Here is a 22,271-nt window from a genome sequence, read left to right as displayed (position 1 = left end):
TTTATTAGCTTAAATATGGAAGACAGCTAATCGATTTCAGAAAGCTGCAATCCCACTGTTCACGCTATTGAAAAAATATACTGTATAACTAATTTTCCTTATTCTATGAAGTTCTCGATACGTGGCTTGTTATGTTAACACACATCTCTTCTCATAAGTAATACTGTAGTTTCTGTTTTAAGGTAACTATATCTTAAAATAATGAAATTTGTCTTCAAAAAGCTCAAATAAAGTTGGGAATGCTACTGGTACATAATATTTGTGAAGTCAGTGTAATGCTACAGTAATATTAAGCAATTCCAAATATGGCAAAGTTGTTTATTTTCCATTATTCATCATTTATAGTACATTTAGTTACGCACTCATTGCATGCGTATTTAAAATTGCATATATCTAAAAAAATCTGATCTATTGCACCCTTCCTTTCATTTTGAAGTATAAAAATATGTTTACCCGTTTTTACATATGTTTAGTATCACATCCTGTACAACGGAGTGCACGCTAAATAAAGAGCTCGTGAGATTTTAGTTTACTTAGTATAAATCTAAATCGTGCCGTTAGAAAGCATTCTTTTACGGATTCACTCTGTAATCAATTTAGTTTAACATAATACATATCCATGAGTATTTTCTGATTGGTCTCTAAATAGCGATTGCATTCCGTTCTTTTAATATAAAACTATTAGTTTTTCAAAAACAATCTGTCCTGAAGCGATTGCATTAAAGTACAAAATGTAAGGGTCGGTTACCATATGCGTGACAGAATTATTTATACAATGCCAGTCATCTCAAACCTCAGTTAGTTAAAAATGATATTTTATTAATTTTTATTTCAGGTACATGTGAATCCAGAGTTTACCAAAATGAAAACTCCAACACTGAAAACACTGCTCGTTTACCCAGTCATCATTACTTTCTTTGGATTCGCTACGGGTCAGGAATTACCGAGTAAGTCTGAAGATATATGTAATAATAAAAGTAGAATAACCGCCATAGATCTCTTAGTATGTAATTGTTGTAATTATACCAATATGACATTAGCATTGTGAAGGAGGCTGAAGTTAAGGATCATCAATACCGGAACTTTAAATGCTTTTATTCTGTGAGGATGAGCCCACTTTTTAAAGTGGCTTTTATCTTTAATTCTCACGCGGTTCCGATCATTCGTTTTGCTGTTCTGATCAATTCGGATTGACAGACCAGGCGCAGTCACGCAGTTGCAGTGGTACAGTGCTGTTTCCGCACGATACGGTCCAAGTCTGCCCATGGTTTGGGTGTTCGGGTATTTTATTACCGTTCCTAGCAGCAGATGGCAGTATTGTCACGCACAATGTACTGCAGTAGTTTATTTTCAATTGGCCCTGGTAAGGGTCTGTCTATTTTCTGTGTGCGCCGGGATGGTGTACCAGGGGCTCCCCGCGACCCCGAACTGGATGAAGCAGTTAGAAAACGCATGGATGTCTTATTTTTAACAGCATTTACAGATCCTCATCTTTTAACTATGTTAATCTGCAGATATTTTACGGCCAGCTGAATTTATTATAATTGTTTTGGCTTGTTAGGGACTGATCAATTTGTTTGCTCACTTGTTTGCACATAAATACTGTATACAGTAAATTTTTCATTTCCTGCTTTGCACCCCAGTCTGGAATCATCATTGCTGGAACATACAATGTTGTTCAAAAGTAAAAGCTTACAATTTTCTAACACACGTTCACAGTCCCACTACATTCCGGCCTGGCATTACAGGACCCGCAGCTACTAGCAAGCGCTAAGCGCCCAGTTCAGAGACAGGTCAGTCTGTGAAGATATAAAATCTAAAACTACAGCACAAAGCAAGTGGATAAAGCTTGTAGTGTGAGCACATGTATGAGATTTGTGGGTGTAAATAGTTACAGTTTGTAAAAGGGGAAACACAAATACAAAGTTTTATATTTGCAGTTTATATTTCTTTATGTACAAAGTGTGTGAAACTTTAAAGTTTCAAGTCTGGAAGAAGTTTCTGAAAAATGTGTAGATGTCAGAATGTGACAAATACCTGAATGTCAATAAATACCATTCTATTAATTATTAATTGCAAACTGTAGGTTTTCTATGTTAAGTGGGTCACATATGGAAGATTTTTCTCACCAGGACAATCCATAACTGAGACAGAAAGCATGGCGCCTACTGCCTGTGCTTGCAGGAGGCCAGACACAGCTCAGTGTCGCAGGATCGTGGCCAGATCACGGCCTGTAAGACTGCTTCACAGTCCTGGAAGTTCTGTCAGCTGAGATGACCCCACCAAACAATACGAAAAATACAGGTCTTTATAGGTGAGCGATTTGTTCCCAGGGTACGTGTTTCACACCTGCCGGTACCTGTTCTCTTCCGTGTCCAGGTTTCAATCTCCTTGAAGAGTTCCGGGTGTCCGAGTCGTCGGGAGTGGCTGCGGTGGAGGGGTCGGAGCCGGACGTGTTGGCTTTCCGCGTCAATCCTTCCATCCAGCTGAAAAAGACAATGCGGTAATTTATTTTAATATTAGACATGGAAAAGAAATAGTGCTACTGCCCACTACATAACAAACAATGGAATTTATTTAACATTTAAAATGATAATTTATATGCACATGCTCATTTAATCACATTGAATTGTTAGCACCAACCACTACATTTCCTCATTTAAGCATGTGCTGTGCAGTTGGTATTGTAACGCAACGGGGGCTCAGGCGGGCGCCCTTGCCGCATCAGGTCGGCCCCCCACCGTCGGGGGCTCGAACCCGGGACTCCCGCGTCACTCAGCGGGGACCCAGCCCGGTGAGCTAAAGAGAGATCTCTCTACAGCCCAGTAGCTGTAGTCCTGCTATCACAGGGAAGGGCGGTGACGTCACCTGCTCTGGTACGCCGACTCTTACACAGTACCTGTCGGCCGTAAGCGTTACAGAATTAATATTAATATCCAGTGCAGTCTGGCCTCTTTATCTTATGCTGAATCATAATTTTCTGTGAACAAAAATGTAAGGAAGTAATTTGTTTAGAAGGGCCTGTTTATCTTGTGCAAATTTTGTCACCATGTTACAAAATCCATGTACTGTAACTGCAATGAAATCAGTTAGGGGCGCAGTGGTTAGCATTGCTGTCTCAATTGGCTTCTGGGAAAACTGGCCCTGGAGTGAGCGCGTGAGTCTGTGTGTGCCCTGCGATGGACTGGTGTCCTGACCAGGGTGTACCCTGTCCTGCGCCTATTGCTTGCAACCCTGTATTGGATAAAGAGGTTAAGAAATGGATGGATGGAAATGAGCTACAGTAGGTGGTCCAAACAGTCTCCCCTTGTTTGTAACCATTCTTTTGGTTTTAAAAATATCTGGCCTGGAGATTGCACATTCAGGTTTGCCCATATGAAGAAGTGTTGTTTTCCCTAAGTAATGTCTCCCTCAAACCACTGCTTGTAAGTCCTGCAGGTGGGTGTGGCACTGTGGTAGCTGAAGTGGGTCCCCTCCAATGTGCTCTGGGATCCTCTGGGCATGAAATGCACTACACAAGTGGAAATAATTATTTTGAAAGCTCAAGTCTTCACTGGAAATCCCTCTGAAACTCTAAAATCGAAGAAGTTCATTCTTCATGTCTAATTGCTAATAGCCCATTGATCCAATCCATCCACCCTCCAGAAAGCTCTTAGAACAAGCTCCCACACCCTGGAATTCACACCATGACTTCACAGGAATCCTCGTATTTCTGAATTTAAAACGCACAGATCCTACACATATTTTCTTTTTTATGTCGCTTCATGTATCTTCTATGTTGATTTTATAGTGATGTGTATCCAGATGGCTTGCCCTCAGATTACTCCATCATAACCACATTTAAGTTACTAGAAGACACACCGAATAGTGCCTGGAATTTATGGCAAGTCAGCGATCCGGATGGGAAGGAACAAGTCGGTATTCGTTTCCTGGGAGACACCAGATCTCTGGACTTCTTTTACGCCACCCCTCACAAAACACAAATGCTGAGAACGTTCCACAATGTGGAAAAACTCTTTGACGGCTCCTGGCACAAGCTGGCACTCAGTATCAAAGGGGATCAAGTGAAACTGCTCATTAACTGCCAGGAAGTCACGATCATTCCAATCGACGAGCAGCGTCCAGTGATCAGAAATGGGTACACTTCCATTGTAAAAAGGGCTGTAGGAGACTCGTCTGTTTCTGTAAGTATGGCACCTTAAAATCTTACTTTAATGTCCTGTATCTATCGTTGTACTAAGAATTGTAAGTTTATGTTTCTACACGAGCTGCAGCGAGCTCATTTTGTGCATCCTGTGAATGCCAGGTGGACCTCCAACAGATGGAACTTTATTGTGATCCTGATCAGGCCTATGCTGAAGGATGCTGCGAGCTTTCTAATGTTGTAAGTACAGTGTACTTGGTGTAAAGGTGCAAGTACCTGCATTCTGTGGATACTTCAGGTGAAGCTGTGAGATAATTGTTTCTCCATGGCTTTTTCAGTGTGGAGGACACGCCGAGATCGGGCTGACGGGCAGCCCCAGTCCGTGCAGGTGTGCTCACGGCCAGCCAGGTGTGCAGGGGCCTCCCGGACCCAAGGTTGGCAATTCTGTCGCTCATCGAGCAGCTCAGTAGCAGTGCTTTTCACAGCAACGTGCCTTCAAACTCAGTTTCTGTCTCCATTGGCAGGGGCACAGAGGTCTCAGAGGAAACCACGGCGAGCCTGGAAGAGTGGGAAACATGGTAACGGCTTCTCACGCACAATTCAAACTCAACACTGCTGAGTTTTGCCTTCCTGATCTTCGTAGCTGGAAATGTAGTTGGCGCTGTAACCAGAACCACAAACTTGACAGAATATCCAAATTGGTCTAAATCAAAAGTCCTCTTGGAGCAGATGGGTAATTATAAATCACAAGCAAAGAGTTAACTTGAGACATTTCTGGAAATGTGGATGGGAAATGTTCTTCCAGAACAACGATGTTGTGGCAATGTTAAATGGGAGAGCTGAAGGAAATGATGCTGAAAATAAATAATGCTGAAAATAATTTGGAGAGGATTTGGATCAAAGGTGGAACATTTTCTCTGATATGTACAGTATATTTAATTGTGAGTTTCAGATAATTTTAGCAATGTTCTATTTTCTATACAACTGTCTCCCCTCACTGTCTAGAATAAATTGTAATACAGTAGTGTGCCCACAACCATAATAACAGAAACTATAATCTAGCTATTTAAAACTAAACCCAAATACACCAGTGTGGTGTAATGGATAACATTAACACCTGCAAACTGCTTATTTGTGGATTTAGTCTGCACCACTATAATTTGAGATTATAAAAAATAAAGTATCAAGTACTCAGCTCTTTAAATGTCTTGAAAAAAACTACTCTGGCTTTTCAATGTCTTGAAGTGAATATCCCCAGGCCAGATATTCATCTTTATCTGCAGACAGTAAAGTTACAGCCTCTTCAAGGTTCAATTGCTTTGTTTGAAACAAACTGGTTGAGTCTACAAAAGGCTTTCTAATAATAGTTAATGCAGCAGAAATGGCTCTTACCGGTGTAATTGTTTCTACTCATATTCAATTGATATTTCTTTACACACTTTCTTTAAACCTTGGAATAACTAGATGTGTGAGTTTATGCTAAAATGTTATTAAATGTTATGTTAGCATTTGGAAAATGGAATCCATCACATTTATTTAAAATAGTTCAATCTTGTACCAAAACAGAATGATCGGTCTTTATATAACTGCAGGTAAGGTAGTGTAAAATAGATATTGGTATCGCAAAGCCATCCATAGTTCAGTTGCCAAGTCGTGGGTTGAGCGTTTCCTTTTCAATATACTTGATCAGACTTTATAAAGACTATCAGTCTAGGCTGTTGAAATCTGGCTGCTTCAATGCAGCAATGCTTTGGTCCTGTTTACAGGCTGCAAACACACATCTCTCCACTAGAGGGCTACAATCACCAATTTACTGATTTCATCATCTACACTTGACAAAAGTATAACTGTAAGACTAGATAAAATAATTATTAAATATAATTTGAGAGTTTAATCTATTTGGTGTTCAAATGTGCCCCCTAAGAATGTTATATTAGTCATAACACAAAGAATTCAACTTTAAATACTTATACTAGCATTTGTTGTGCATAAAATCATAATCCAGTAGTCAGATTAGTCTACATTTATCCATTAAATCAGTTCTTAGATCTACACTCAGTGGCCATAATTAGGACCCGAATTAGACAGACAATACTTTTTAGATGAACTGGGTAGAAACAAGGCACTAAAATATATAAATCGCACACTAAACAGTATAAATCCAATGAATAATATGAATATATAATATTGGATCTATTGTTTGTTGAGCATTAGTCGGACTGCTCTGGAAAGCACTGGTTCCTCTGTTGTCAGCAGATCGGCAGATGAGCTTGTGTGTCTTTCCAGGGCGGCCGAGGCGACCCCGGTGCTTACGGCCTCACTGGGGAGACTGGAGCTAAAGTAAGTGCGCCCGCGCCGTGACCCCTCTAGAGACAAGCCCCGGCAGTGTTTTCAAACCACCCTGAAGTGCCCTGACCTCTGTTCCTGCAGGGAGTCGCTGGAAGAAAAGGAGAAAAGGGAATGAGAGGACTCCACGGCCAAGTGGTAACTGGACCTGCGCAGTAAGTGGAAATACTTCATTGCCTTAGTGCCAGAGATTGGTAATAATTTGTCTGTCTTATAGGGTGACAGAGGCCCCAAAGGTCTCAAAGGGTTAAAGGGCGCACTAGGATTCAAGGTGAGCATACAACTCTTTTTTTTTTTGCAGTTGCTAGAATAAAATATTTGCATCCTCATGATCTTGTACATGCCGAGATCAATAGCTATAAATACCAACCCTGCTTGGTACTTTTAGAGTTCACTGCAACCTGAGTGATATGTTGTTAAATTCTGTGTCATCCAATTTATTACAATTTCCCATTTCAGCAAAACTCCTCAAAACATGCAGATCTTAACAGGGAACACAAGCCTTGTTGCTAAACTGACATACAGTAGTAGTCATGATTATGAAACTGGATTATGATTAGTTATGATTTAATCATTATTAATTATTATAATTTAAAAAAGCAACACAATTCAAATCCAACACAAGAACATTTACTATATTTGATGCCATAAAGAGAAGGAATATGGAATTAAAGGATTTGTAGTTAAAAGGTAGCTATTTCTGACAGTTATTTTAAATGCCCCTATTTTTACAAGATCTTAATTCTAGTGCCGTGAAGCACATGAAAGACAGGAAACCTGATCAGGAATGTGATACACTACATAATAAAGCACTTTCTAATAGTTTGCATGTGTGTGGGAGTTTAAGTTCTCTACACCATGCCTCATGCTTGAGAAACTGAAGGTCTGTACTCACACGTCTCATCCACTGTATATGGAGGACAGATCTACTGTAAAACACCACAATCCAAGTGTAATTCCCTGTAGGACTTGGAGCTTTTGGATGTTACACTTCATCACAAAAGGGATGGAAATTTTAGCAAAGCCACTATGAATATGAGAACTTAATATAATATTTTTATTCCACTGTGAATAAACCAGTCCCACCAATAACTTAGGAAGTGTCCAGTTGAGCTCAAAGTGACAAAGAACTAACTTCAGCAGCTGCAGTTCTGTCCAAGAAGGTCTTCAAGGAGGTCCTGGGATTCCTAATGATGTCATTGACCAGCCTGTGACAGCCGAGACCCGCCCAGCTCTGCTTCTGTGGCGTGGGGGTGTAAGACAGTGAGAAGGGTTGTGTTCAGCGCCGTTCTGATTGCTTGTTGACCCCTACAGGGAGTGAGGGGAGCCCCTGGAGACAGAGGACAGACAGGAGAGCAGGGGGAAGTGGTATGTTTTATGTTTTCTCACTACAGGGCCTCAACACAAGACCCAATGTTCTTAATGCACATACTGTTTGATAGTTGAGTGCGGAAGTAAAATGGCCATTTTGTCTTAAGAGCATTTCTCTTGATGGATAAATAAAAGATCAAACTGTTTTACAGTTTGCAATAGAAGAGTGGAGCAGTATGGTGTCAGAACAGTTGGCACTTGCTACCTGACGGCTCTTTCTGGGTTTGATTCTGGGCCGGGACATCTTCTGTGTGGAGTTTGCATGTCCTATCTTGTTCATGTGGGTTTTCGCTGCTTTGAGCTGCCCCCACCATGGAAAGGCATCCGGGCCAGATTAACTGATGTGTCTTAACCTGTCCCTGTGATGGACTGGCACCCTGTCCAGGGCTGATCACCACCTTCTGCTCTATGCTTCAAGGATAGTCTCTAGATTCATCAGAAATGAGCAATTTTATACCTGGTACACAATAAACATACCAGGGATGAGCAGCTTTATGATAAAGGATGAATTATCATCTTGAAATGTGAAATTACATTATGAAGTTGACCACAGTCCCTTTCTTCTATAAATGCAGATACAGTAGAAACCTGTAGATATAATTATATCAGTAAAAAGAAAAGGGTAAGAAAATATCAATGTTTGTCCATTAGGCTTAAGTATAAATATCTACCATCACACTATAAGAGATGAAAATAGAAAAAAACTATTGTAAAATGTGTTTTCAGTATATCACATTCACATTGTCATGGTGCAGTAATGAATGCAAGTCTGAAATTAAAACTTAATTTGTAATAAAGGGTGATCCAGGTGACCCAGGATTTGAAGGAATTCCAGGATTTCAAGGATCTAAGGTAAACTTGCTGTACAGTTTAGTACAACATTTTTTTTTACCAGAGGTTTACATGCATGGAAATGCATGAAAATGCTGAAAACGATAGGCAACTTGTAGAATATTACAAATTAAAAAATACGTAAGACACAAACAATAGCATAATGATCAAATTAAGTACTTTTCTCGCACATAGCTGCTGTGTATTCATCATTGCATGCAGAATGAGTACCACAGACTCCTGGGAGGAATCGCTCGCAGATTAAAAGGCACTTTGCCCCTGGATCAAGGGCAGATCTCAACACTGGCCTCTGCAGAGAGATCCGTGCACAGAGCAGACATTTGATACAGGACAGGGAAGGACTTCTTATCATCGTCTCCTTCTTTTCCTATTTTCTCGTCCTTCCTGCAGGGAGAAGAGGGATTCTCAGGAGCTGAAGGCCCACCTGGGCATCAAGGCCGCCAGGTAAAGTTGTGCAAGCCAGATCCACTTCCCAGTGAAGAGTTTGAAAAACATAACGAATGTCTGTCGCTCACATTTCAGAGAAAACCTACATCACATCGACAATGTCAGTAGATGCAGTAATGTGAAAAACAAAATAATAGATAGGTAAGTAGATTCTTGTAAATAGATTGGGATAAACCCACCCTGATCTTATATATAAAAATGTCACACAGTAAGTCACCATTCAGTGGGAATCCTCAGAATTTGTAGACAGTGCTGTGAGGTGTATGTGGATAGCAAGCGCTAAGATTATTGCCAGTTCCAGTTACAAAACACTGTCATCGTGACGGCAGTGTTACCACATTATAGCCTGATCGTGTCAGATCACAGAAGCTACGCAAGACCAGGCCTTGTCGGTGCTGGAACGGGAGACCTTCAAGGAAACCAGGCTCCTACACTAAGCTATAGGAGTCGCCATCTTTCAGACAAGATGTTCAGCTAAGGTCTTCACTTACTGGTTATGAATGTTCCTGTGGCTCTGTTTTTTATTTATGGTTTGTGCAATTCTAATCTCCCGTTCCCATTCGCCTATGTACAGTATAAAAACAGCGATGCCAATCACAGCAGATAAGGATTACTCTCCCGAAGGACAGTAACCTCAAGAAAACACAACTGTGAGCATCGTTAAATCTAAAACTATAAGGACATCTTCCCTGAGAAATTTAAAGAAAACTGTTTTTCCACTGTAAAAACTTGTATCTGTTAAATGTATGTTTATTAATACTTATCATAAGTTGCTGTATGAATTATAGATGCAGTATAAATTTTATGCTTTCCCAAGGATCACAGATCCACAGTAATAAAATAGTTTAAAGTACAGACATACCAAATACTTTAATACAAGCTATGACTGCTGACAGGAAATTAAACCATAAAATCCAAGCAATCCAGTATGGGTGATGTTCCTGATTAACCATTCAGAACATAGCAATAAAAATTTTGCTTTTTTAATTTTTTAGTGTAAATGTAAAAAGAAAATTAAAAAAACAAGAACCCAGATAAAAATCTTATTTGCTGTTGTGTCCCACTCGGATGCTGAGGACAGCGGAAGCCTGTTAAAGTCAGTACGAAGATCAACGTGTTGGGTACTTTCCAAACCATAAGTAGGTCTTAATCATTTGGTAAATGAAAGTTATCAATAAATCAGTGAAACACAAAACACTGAGATGTATTCCAGCATGACAAGAAAACTAAATCTTCATGGGCAAACCCTAATTTCAGAAATACAAATAAAAATGTAAAATATAACTCTTTAGCTGCAAGCCTTAAGAATAAGCATATGTCAAAATAAATCCTTTGATATATTATTTTAGATCTTTAACTGTGATGAATGAATCTTGCCTCTAGTTTCTGGAAGGAAGGATGCATTTGACCAACAGCAGTGATGAATGGAAAAAGAATGGAATGCTTCCTCAGCTGTCTGACTTTTATGTCTGATTATTTATTAAATGATTTAGGGAGGAACCTGATTTTATATTATTGTGCATAATTATCATTTTCTGTTCTTCCCACATCTAGAGCAAATACATTACTGACCTAAAATAGTAACAAAATAGTTACAAAAAAGTAACAAGAGTTTTTTTGTAGAAAACCCAGAAAACAAAGTATTGGATGATGACAGTGAGAGAAAATATATATATATATTTTACTGAATGGCTTTACAAATGCAACACATACTGTACTATTGGATCCAGTATTAGTTTGGCTGCTTTTATTGCCTTTCAGTATATGTTGTTTTTTTCCTTAGTGTAAACTAAACCAAATGATGAATAAACCATTGCTGTCATGTTAATTGTGACTTTTATAACTGTACCCACAACTTTACTTCCAGCTCTTTTTTCTGCAATTTCTGCAAACATTTTTCTGAAAATATTTTCTGCTGGGAATGATCCCATTGGATAGTTATGATAGATAAAAGAGAGTAGCAGTGTGAACCTTGGCTACTCACCTTTGTCTTTGAAACCTTTGCTTTATCACAAGGAAATTTCCCTCATCTTGAGGAAAGTCTCAGATGTTTTTGTTTTTTTCTGATAGGGTATTGTTGGAGATCCCGGTGAGCGTGGAGCTCCAGGACTTAAAGGAAAGCCTGTAAGTATGTAGTCTGCTAAGCCTTAACAGCTTCAGCATTTGTATGGAATAAGCCATTAAAGTCTACAGCTGTTACCCTCAAGGTACATGACTGAGGTATCCATTTATATTAACTAGAATGCTATAGATTTATAACTGTACTGACCAATGGGATTCACAGACCTACAGTAGGTTTTCTAGTTCTTGTTAGTATATCTGGAAAAGTGGTGTGCAGTGACATAATAAATCTCACTGTTTACTGTAGCTATCCTGCCTAAACATGGATGCCTAGACCTGAAGGCTTCACTTAAAACACTTTTTTAAGTTACTGAATGTTTTTTATAAAACCATTCAAATGAACGAACTGAGAGGAAGTTCAGATGTGAAATTCCCTGTTTCTGGTTCCTTGAATGAGATAAGCTACATGCCAATGCAAGACCTATCTCTGTTGGTGGCTGTGGAACTCAGGGAAACTCTAGAAACAGCTGTGCTCCCTGAAGTTTGGAAGGGGTGATCATGCACATTGTGGAACCCCAGTCCCTTCTGAGCATGTACTGGAGGAAATAATTACTTGGTGTTGCCTTAGTTCTTACAGGATTGACACCTCTGCTGGTAAAGTTGTTCAAGTGAAAAGATGGTAAAGAAAGACACTGGTCCTCCTCCAGTTGCAGTTCAACAAAGAAAGGCTGTGAAGACCAGATCAAAATGAAGCCCTGCACTGTAGACAGCAGTAAAAGTGATGTCTGATATTTCCTCATGTGCCTTTTTATGGAAATAAGCGTTTTGTGTAAAAAGAATGTAATCAATTGAATTTGTATTATGCTTTCATTTTAACATCAGGGTGTTCAAGGACTGCAGGGAAAGAGAGGTGATATTGGAATAAAGGTAAGTCTGTTTGTCCTGGCATTCACAGTGGCTTACAAGGGCTACGATCACATTAGACAGTGCATTATATTACATAGAACTTATATTATAATATTATTAATTATTACTAATTGTTATTATAATAAATTATAATACTGTAAATACTCTTTCAACTACCCTTTGAAAGACAATAACTAAATTGTTGAAGCCGTGTACAGTACAGTTTTTATGTCCTTTGCATTTGTAGGGGATTATTGGAGATCCAGGCTTGCCTGGCAGAGATGGGGACCCTGGGGTGGAGGTAGGACTATTGATTTCAACATGATCGTCGTCGTTCGTCCTTCACGTAGCCTTCTGCACAACTGACTGAAATGTCTTTTTGCCCAGGCTTATCAGGGACTGCAGGGCCCAGCAGGACGAGCTGGCCAGGAGGGAGAAATGGTAGGAGACATGACATCTTCGTGGAACTACTGTGTTTAGATAGCATGTTCGGATATCCTGTGGCCCCTACTGTACATCCACAGCTCAAAACAAGGCGCTTTGTTTTCAAAGGGAGAGAAGGGTGCAGCAGGACCAGTTGGGAGTGAAGGCCCGCGTGGAATGACTGTAAGTAGCTTCCTGATGCTTCTCCACAATGGTTTTGTAGCGGATGTGTGGGCTTTCTTAAATGTTATCATTTGAACGTGTGGTCCTAATTCACATATCATATTGAATATAATATTAATTATCCTCTCTGCCTTTTTTCCTCCTATGGGATATAAGGTCTAATTGACGTCTAATGGGTTTCCAGGATGTGCTTTGCCAATTTCTCAATGATGCTTCTGCAGGGTCCAAGGGGTTATAAGGGCTCTGCTGCACAGCCGGGAAGACCTGGGTTTACTGGCCCACCTGGAGCAACTGTAAGAGTTCCTGATAAATATTCCAAAAACGTCCTTGAAATACAAGTTAATTCTGTCTTTGTGTGCTGGCTTGAGCATTAAAGCGCGCCATTTCTCCATAGGGTCATGTGGGGCTACCAGGAAGGCAAGGTCCTCAGGTAAATCAGATAATTTTCATCTGTGCTTTCCACATTACTCAGGTCCTCAGAACACAAACTCACTTAAACTGTGTGTTATGGATTCCAAATCATTGTTGAAGAACAGTATTAGCTTTGAAAGCAGTTAATGTACACAATATTTAAAATCATGCAGTTTCACACAGACCATGGGTCTTCAGATTCACATGGACAAACTCACTTCATATGTAAGATTTCTGTCCTGTCACCAACCTGTCATTACATGGTCAAATTTTAAGCTGTCTTAATGATTTGACCCCCCAAAACAAAAACACAGTGCTCTGTCTCTAGGTGTAGCTCTAGAATATACAGTACCAGAAAGGTGAACCACTGGTCACTTCCCTGTCAAGCCACTTTGGAAAAGCATGACTCACTCACACACAGCACTGATTCTTCAGAATAAACTGAGATTTTTCCTGAGGTTACTGTAAATAAACCACAATAACCCTTTTCCACAAATTGCATTTTCCACTGTTGAGGTGGGTACTAAATATCTTTCAAACATAAACAGAAGAGATATGTTTATTCCTTTTTATTTAATTGAAGTTGCTTCCTACCCCTACTATAGTTATATACAAACTCCAGCCATGTTTCCTCTCAGCTGGTGTTGTGGCTTGAGGTGTTTTTTGAATGAAATGCAGCAGTGGTGGTCAAAACACTGCTCTTTTTTCTCTTCTAGGGCTTAATAAGGACACAATATTAGACAAGAGTAAATTCTTTGGGCATACATTCTTCTTGGGCTGCATATTTTTTAATGTGCATAGGGATAACTTTGCAGTTCAATGTTTAAAAACACTGTACAAATGAAATATTCTGTACTGAAATGTCCTGTGACCAGTTTTACGAAACGTTCTTAAAAACAAAATGCCACATTTACACCCAAGCACACCTAGTGCCGTTTCTTGAAAATGTTCAAGGTACAAAGTAAACTTTAGGTGCCATGCATTAGAAATGTCCTACAAATGCATGTCCTTACATTTTGGCTGTCTGTCAAAGATAAACACCAAATCAGTTACTGCAGTCTAGGCCCTAGGCATCTCTTCACTTACGAAAATAAGAAACAGGTTTTTCAGTTTTCCTATATACGATTGTAGGGATGGCTTGCTATGTGAACAGTTATTCTTGTGGAGTAATGAGGGCTGGAAAATTGGCTTCACTGACGTTTTCTGGCACATTAATATTGCACCCAGCAATGATGAATGATAACTCAGGAAAAATTAGATATCGATATCAAATTTCCAGGATTCATATACTGTACATCTCTTTGTCTGTCTTTGTCTATCCAGATTGACATAGAGGGGGAAGAATCTCATTAGAAACAAATCCCATTCATTTTGAAGAATACACTATTTTAAAAATAAGTTAGACAAAGATACTATCTCATTACCAAAACAGACACATGGAGGCTATTTGGCCCATATACTGTAGTCTTTGTGATAGTTAGTAGTTAATAGATCCAACAGCCAGAATTTCTTTCAGCCTTTTCCAGAAAGAAACCAGGGTATTGGCTTCAACATCATACCTGGGTATTTTGTTCCATACTCCCACAACCCTAATAATTAATATTATTAAGCACACATGTAGCTGAGGGGTTTGATTACAGTGATTTGCTGTTTACAGTAAGAATCTGAGCTGAATAATTTGACTCTTCAATTAAGAACACTGGCAGTGTGGAATTTATGTGCCAAAAGGCAATGAAATGTCATGCTAAGTACAAATTCATCCACTTATTCTTTGAAAGTGATACAATTTTAAAATAATAAAAAAGATATCTAAAGATATCAGAAACATGTACTCTACATAGTTTTAGAAATCTGAAACAGGGTCAAACATGCCAATGATTTCAACTGTGTTTGACACTCAGTTTTGATGCGAGTAACCTGAAACGGACACACTCCAGAGAAAAGGTGGAAAAAACACTCAGACATGATGAACTTGTTCACCTCTCGCTCGTGGGAAAACGGCATCGCAACTTCTTGAAACCACTTAAAAGCGAAAAGGGTTATAGAAGATTGTTCTCTATTATTCATTCAATCGTTTGTTTTTTTCTTAAAGGGTGACACGGGTATTCAGGGAATCCAAGGAGTTAAAGGTGAAAAGGTACGACAAATTAATCAAATATCTGCATTCGTTTAACTTGGTTCTGTAATTCATGCTGTAAAATCGTTGATTTTCTTGTCTTTTTTAAGGGGCAAAAAGGAGTCCGGGGACCAATGGGAGAAGTGAGTATCGGCCCACGCCCCTGGGAGATGAGCACTGCTCATTGTTCTGACAGACACTGCCTCGTGTCTAGTTCGACCTGCTTGCTTGTAACTACGTGCTCTTATCTGCACACACTGTAGCCCTGCTCCTTTGAAAGATGATGAATCAAAGCCTCATGCAGAGTGCTGTGTCTTCAGGTTGGAGACAAGGGCCCCCCTGGACCCCCAGGGCAACAGGGGAAAAGAGGCGCAGCGGGTGAGCCGGGGCATGCAGGGCCTGCTGGGAACAAAGGTGTCCGTGGAGACGGAGGAGTCGTGGGATTCCAGGGGCCTCCTGGACCACCAGTGAGTAAGGCTGGAGATGGCAAACGCTACACTTAAAGCTTAGTCTTTAACCCGAGCCTCGTGGATACAGGGACTGCCTCTGCTCCAACAGCTGAATCCCTTTACACACGTCCATCCATTTTCACATCTCATCCTGCAAGAATTACCCGCACGATGCAAGAGCTCTTACAGACAGATTCTGACTACCTTTCTACTCCAGTGAGGTTTGGCTCAGGCTCTGAACCCTGCTCCCCAGTCCTGTGAGACACCTCTCGTCCCTACATTGCACTCTGTATCCATTACAAGGAAGCAGGGAGAAATGTGATGTGCTAGTGGGATATAATACAAGTTTTGCTTCTCTTTTGGGCATTGTGCTTCTTAAAACGAATAAATAACAAACATAGACTACAGCTTTTAGTATTGGATTAATAAATTAAGGCTGTAAGGATTCAATATGAGATGTTCTGTGCTGAACCAAAGCTGATATCATTAAGGTGTCTAAGGTCTTTAACTTATTTGGTGTTTTATTAAAGATTCAATTGAGATCACTGTGGCACCAATTTCCTCGTACATCACAGCCCAACCTAAAGTAACATTTGCTACCCTCCATCAAATGGAATAACAGAAAACATAAGACATCAGTCATCTGTTCCAGAAGTATTTTTGTACAACGTACTGTAAGTGCTGCATCTAAGCAACACTTTATTGTGCTTAGTAGACCATGACAAACGCTGAGTACTGTGTTCAAGTCTTATACAGTTACCATATAAGAGTGGTAAAAGTTATGGTCTAAGGAATGCTTGTTTGTCATTAGCTTATGTTTTTCTTTGATTTGTGGTGTACTACCATTTTGTTTTATTTATACATTTAGCATAAAATAAACACTCTTGTATAGAAATCTATTTTGTCTTCTTGTTGGCTGATTGTACTCATATTTATATTTTGTCCCTGTGAAGGCAGTAATTAGGGTTTGGAAGGACAGGAACACTGAGAGATGCATGTATTTACCCCAGGATTTCTCCACACTAATGGGTTCTGTCTCTTTTTTTCCCCAAACAGGGTCCGACTTTCCCTGCAGAGAGAGTGATAGAGGTCTGCAGCCGAGTGGTGCTTGAGCAGATGTCCATGTATGCCAACGCTGTGAAGAGGAAGTGTGCCAGCGTGTGCCCGCTGTACGGGGATGTCCCAATAGGACCGCCTGGGCCTCCGGGCCTGAAAGGACCGCCAGGGCCCCCAGTGAGTACGGCGATTTCGGGACGGCACAGTGGCATGGCATTTAACGCTTACTGCCTCACAGCTCCCAGGTCCTGGGTTCAGTTGTAGCCAGGGATGCCCTCTCTGTGAGTTTGCATGTTCTATCTAAGACTGTGCTGGTTTTCTGGTTTCCTCTAATTCCTCCTACAGTATATCAGACACATGTCTCTAGGTGATCTGCCCCCTGTATGTGTGCTGCCTGTGGTGAACTGCAGACCCGTTCAGGGTTTACCTGCTGGGTTAGACTCTCGTCCCTACATTGCACTAAGGCAGGGATCTTCAGCCTCAGTCACGGAGAGCTCCGATTCCCTGTATCTCACAGGTCACCAGTTTCGAAAGACTGACAACACCTGTGAGCTACTGATGAATAAAGCAAGTAATTCGTTCAGTTAAGAGAATGCTTAAGATCTGAAGAGTACTTACATTTTTTTTACTTACTTACAAAAATTCTTATATGGGGTGGGATGGTGGTGTGCCGGTAAATTGCTGTCTCATTGCTGTCTCGGAATGCTGGGGCCCTGGGTTCAATTCCAGACCTGGGGCTCTCTCTCTACATGAACGGTCGTGTTCTTCCTGTGTTGTTTTGCCAACAACAGAAGCAAAACAAATTTAGGCCTCAGTAATGTGGCTTAGTCCTCATGCTCTGGGACATGTGGCAAGAAAAAGCAATAAACATCTTTGGGGTTTCTTTCTCAGGCACATACAATGACACAAGAGTTGCAAGAGTTAAAAAATCCAAAATATTTGGCAGTGTGGGATGCAATGAAAACTTTCCACAACCCTTGAAAGGCAAACAACAAGCCACTGACAAGGCCTTGAGTGTTGTGCTGAGTGTTTTTTAGAAAGAGTCAATTGTTCCCTGCTGGAAAGCCCCTTTTCCATATTCATGGTACAGGGCTGATCTTCACTATCTCCACAAAAACCTCCTAAGACACAAGAAATCTCTGAGCTACAGGCAAATACGAACTGTCTATGGAATCAAAAGCAGAAATGCCAAAGGCAGAAACCAGGCCTCTCTTTTCAATTAGTCAAGGCTGCAGAATGTTCACCACGACTGCCTCAAAGCCTCAGATCTGTCAAAATACTGTCCATTTTCTAACTGTATAAGCAATATTTTAATTGTAAATAATTCAAACACTGTGACGTAAACTTCTAATTATTACATCTACTGTCACATGCAAAAACGTAAATATTAGACATTCAAAACAATCCAAACACAGCAACTTGTTATAAACATTAGGAAATATACGCTACAGTATATATACTCGCATTAGCTTATGCATAGAACATAAACTCTGAAACAGGAAAATATCCATTCACATCTTCTGATTAAATAATTAGAAAAATGTTCTCTTTGGAACCATCTTGATATGAAAGTGATGTTAATTTTTTTCTTCATTATTTTGCTGTGAAGAGATTGCACACTGCACTGCTCTGAAATACCATTTCTCAGCATCAGCTTTGTGCAACAGTAGCAGACAAACCCCAAATCCCGCAATCGAATGTCACTCCTAAAAGTCAGAGAATAATGTTGCACGTTGCATGTTTATGGATGGAAAGGAGGGTTGAGGCTTAATAATCTGAATCGGAATAATCTTCAACGGGTTTAAACAGGTCTTGTGCTTCGGGGTTTTAGAGGGTTCCAGAGGCATGCATAAAAAAATAAGGGTGACCCAAAACTTCCACTATCACCCTGGATGATGTAAACTGCATCTAAGATGTATGAGGCATCTCCACTCCAATGCACAGCTACAGTGGTTTCAGCGTTACTGTATGTTTATTACTTGTTACTGTACATGTATGTTTATTACTATGTCAGGATAAGTCAATGTATGCAGGTGCTTACACTTAGCACCACATCATTGGCCTCAGATCCTGACCTTTGAGGTACCCCTGCCTTCTGAGTTCCCCTTTGAAGCATGGGGTACATGACAAGCACTAATCCCTGAGCAGACAGACAGGGTGTGGCCACTCCCCTTGGCTTCTGGAGAGAAAGGAAGCAGGTGGGAACTACAGCACAACTGAATGGTCGAAGAAGCAGTGTCAGTTACTACACCGGTGTGATGACTTGCAGAGCAATCGGAGTTGCATTCATGTGTTTTGTGTTCTATCTCGAAGGGAAACAAATGGGTCCTGCCTGAGTTGTTGCCTGACATGTTTCCATCCACTCAACCCTTAATAATACAGAACATGCCAGATGGACGCTGGTGGCACGGCTGATTGATTTAGCTCTCTGGCCCTGCATGTATCACTAGCTTAACTTGGCAAAGTGACCTTGATCACTTGTTCCTTTTTTCCTCAGATGGACCAGTTTTTTCCATCTTTCCTTTTCCAGTTGTTGGAAGTCAGTTCTTGACTTTTTACAGCAGTAGGGTCCCCAGTCCTGATCTTGAAAAGCTGGTATGTCTGCAGGTTTTCTCTTTAAAGCACCAGCACCTGAATAGCTAGCAGAAGCAGTTAGAAGCACCAGACTGGTAATGAGCTTGAGCCCAGCTAGGCTGGAAGTCAAAACACCAGACGTCTAGGACCAGCATTAGGGCTTCCTGCTTTATAGGGTACTGTGATCAAACCACCATGTCACCCAATAAACACCAGCAGCAGAAATCATTCTTGGACCATTGCAAATACAACATGACCCCGGTTATAGTGATCCTCTTCAGAGGGATAAATAAAAAGGTTTTTGACTTATTTCATGGGCTTTATGTAATTTTAATCATTCTAATGCAAACTGAACTTGGTCATTTCTTCCTTGTCGCGGTTTTCCAGGGTGAACCTGGAATCGATGGTGTTGATGGAGAGATTGGACAGCCAGGTTTCTATGGAGAAGCTGGTAATGTGGGCAAACAAGGAGAACCAGGTCAGACTTTAATACATGAAGCCATGAAAGACCTTTCTTGTTTTGCTAGATTTTTTAGGCAGAAAAAAAAATCTTCTGTGTTTGCCCAAATTCATTCCAGAGACACACAATGAAAATGTATTCCTAATCAAATCTCAACACTGCACTGGTTATTCTCCTGTAGACTGTAGCCACACTGACTTTTCAGTGGGCTTCCCAGTGAGCTTACATTGTGTTGCCAGCCCTGAATGTGCTTTTAAGTTGATCAATAGGAAATAACTGATATCAAAGCAGTAGGTGGAGTGTTTCATTTAAACACAAGGTATCAATCAGGGGTACTGCGTGTGGCTGCACAAATGAATATAATGATCTTTTCAGGTGCAGCCTGCTGCCCTGAGGTACAGATTTTCACCACTGTGGGACAGTACGGACTGAAGGCCTTGGAACAGTAAACGGTTTTATTCAACACGTGATGTGTCTGCTTTTAGGTGATCTTGGAGAGCCTGGGGATAAGGGAGCTAAGGGCCATGGTCTGCCAGGCGTAGTGGGGAGCCAAGGCCCACGAGGTAATTGTATTCTTCTGCATTCTGCCATCTGATCAGGACTCTCACAGCAGCACTGTCGCAGAATTACAAAGAAACCACCGAGAAGCTGTTTCAAATCTAAAGATAGTTGAAGTATATGTTCAGTAACTGAATCATTTAAATTTATTCACTTTTTCAAAGTCCAAAAGATCCATTTCCTGGTAGCTCAGCACCGCTCTCTCTCAGTGACAGAGGACCAGTTACTGGAAGGGCTGGTTTGTCGGCAGCTCGTGTCTCCTCGCGTCACTGGGCTGCACGTGCTGGGCGAGTGACGGAGGTGACGTCACCCCCACACTGAAATCGAGACGATGTGAAACTCTGCCGTGGCAGAGGGCCTGATGGTCTGGTATCCTGTGTCCAGGGAGAGCTGCACTCGTCCCACTCACTCCCACAGGTCTTCTTCTGCTGTCCCAGATGTGGGCATAGATCGGGGTGGAGCGGTGGCTCCGTGGCTCAGGATCTGCGCCTGTGGCTAGAAGGTTGCTGGTTCAAATCCCGCTGCTGGCAGAGGAATCCTACTCCGCTGGGCCCCTGATCAAGGCCCTTAACCCAAACTACTCCAGGGGCGCTGTATAAATGGCTGACCGTGTGCTCTGACCCCCAGCTTCTCTCCCTGTCTGTGTCTCATAGAGAGCAAGTTGGGGTATGCAAAAAGACAAATTCCTAATGCAAGAAATTGCATATGGCCAATAAATTGATCTTATCTTATGTGCTGGATGTGCTCCTGTCTAACGGTTCTCTTTGTCTGTTTATCCCCTGCTGCTGCAAACACACAAACACACCAAGGTCAACGTGGAAGGACAGGAACTGTGTTCGATGGGCAGCCTGGTCAGCAAGGGCCTCGGGGGCACATGGGGCAGCCTGGCCTGAGGGGGTACCCGGGACTTAGGGGCACCCCAGGAATCTGCATGACGTCGGGGTGTGATCTGAACAACGGGACCGGCAGCACAGAGGAGCAAGGAGCCCAGAGACCAGGCACAAGGCGCCCTTAAAGGCAGCTGTCCAAGTGTCGAAACGAGCTGATATAGACTGTAGTTTGTGGCCCAGCTAAACAACTGCCATGTCAGTAATTCACAAATCTTGACCTGGTACATTCTGTTTTTAAAAATGTATATAATTAGGCCCCTTGTCAACTAAAAAAACCCCAACAATGTTGTTTTATTTTTTGTATTTATTTCTTCGAAATTACTTCACAGCAGTGTTGCCACAAGGGCAGGGCTGCAGATTATCTTCTGGTTACCTCTTGCCTTTGATATCTTAATGAATAAAATGTAACAATATGGACATGTAACATAATTTCTTATTTCAATGCAGTTTTCAAGGGTTTAAAATTGGTGACGTGGATTACAAAATGTCTTAAAATATTACAGTTCTTTATAATAAAAGTCCAAAAAACATACCCCAATGCTCTCTGGCACAAGCTGGTAGTCGATTTCTTTTTTTAATACAAAAACTGTTTAATTTTCTGTGGTGTATGCCTTCAGAAAGTACGTTATACTTATGTGCATACATCCTTGCGAGAGTCAGTAGTACCACAACTTTCACTTATATCCCAGGATCACCACAGGGCAAAGGAATCCTTAGCACCAGATGTAACGTTTAAGAGGTACAGTATCTGCAACCAATTCACTTCAGCACCTTCTTATTCACCTCCACCTGCTTCCCTGGCCAAGCCCACTGAGGGAGAGTGGAAACACCTGGCTCGTCTGCACTGGCTCGCTTTGGGTCAGGAAAAACAGCAACCGGCTGTCTGAGCAGGCAGTGCCAAAGGCCAAGGAAACAACTGTACAAACCCTACGTGGAATTAAAAGTTAACATGGGTTCTCATGACTGAATTCATCAGAAAAACAGGACTGGAAAATATTTTTCATGATCTGTGGATAGGAGAACT

General features: G+C 41.1%; 1 protein-coding gene across 1 annotated transcript; it reads left to right on the top strand.

Annotated features, from left to right (window-relative positions):
- The first annotated feature begins 862 nt into the window (after nt 1-862).
- LOC148820284 (uncharacterized) lies at nt 863-21,414 on the top strand. The gene is made up of 26 exons (XM_088933603.1): nt 863-947; nt 2,380-2,503; nt 3,791-4,184; nt 4,307-4,384; nt 4,483-4,578; nt 4,669-4,722; nt 6,431-6,484; nt 6,575-6,628; nt 6,708-6,761; nt 7,805-7,858; nt 8,660-8,713; nt 9,104-9,157; nt 11,231-11,284; nt 12,104-12,148; nt 12,375-12,428; nt 12,515-12,568; nt 12,680-12,733; nt 12,955-13,026; nt 13,128-13,163; nt 15,237-15,281; nt 15,371-15,403; nt 15,581-15,727; nt 16,766-16,942; nt 19,727-19,817; nt 20,285-20,362; nt 21,167-21,414. Exons 1-26 carry the CDS (start codon nt 863-865, stop codon nt 21,370-21,372), a joined length of 2,301 nt encoding a protein of 766 aa, XP_088789729.1. The 3' UTR covers nt 21,373-21,414.
- Nucleotides 21,415-22,271: the final 857 nt, after the last annotated feature.

This window comes from Atractosteus spatula, chromosome 15 (genome assembly GCF_055471065.1).
Source record: "Atractosteus spatula isolate fAtrSpa1 chromosome 15, fAtrSpa1.hap1, whole genome shotgun sequence".
NCBI lineage: Eukaryota > Metazoa > Chordata > Actinopteri > Semionotiformes > Lepisosteidae > Atractosteus > Atractosteus spatula.
This window is presented reverse-complemented; position numbering and strand designations above follow the sequence as displayed.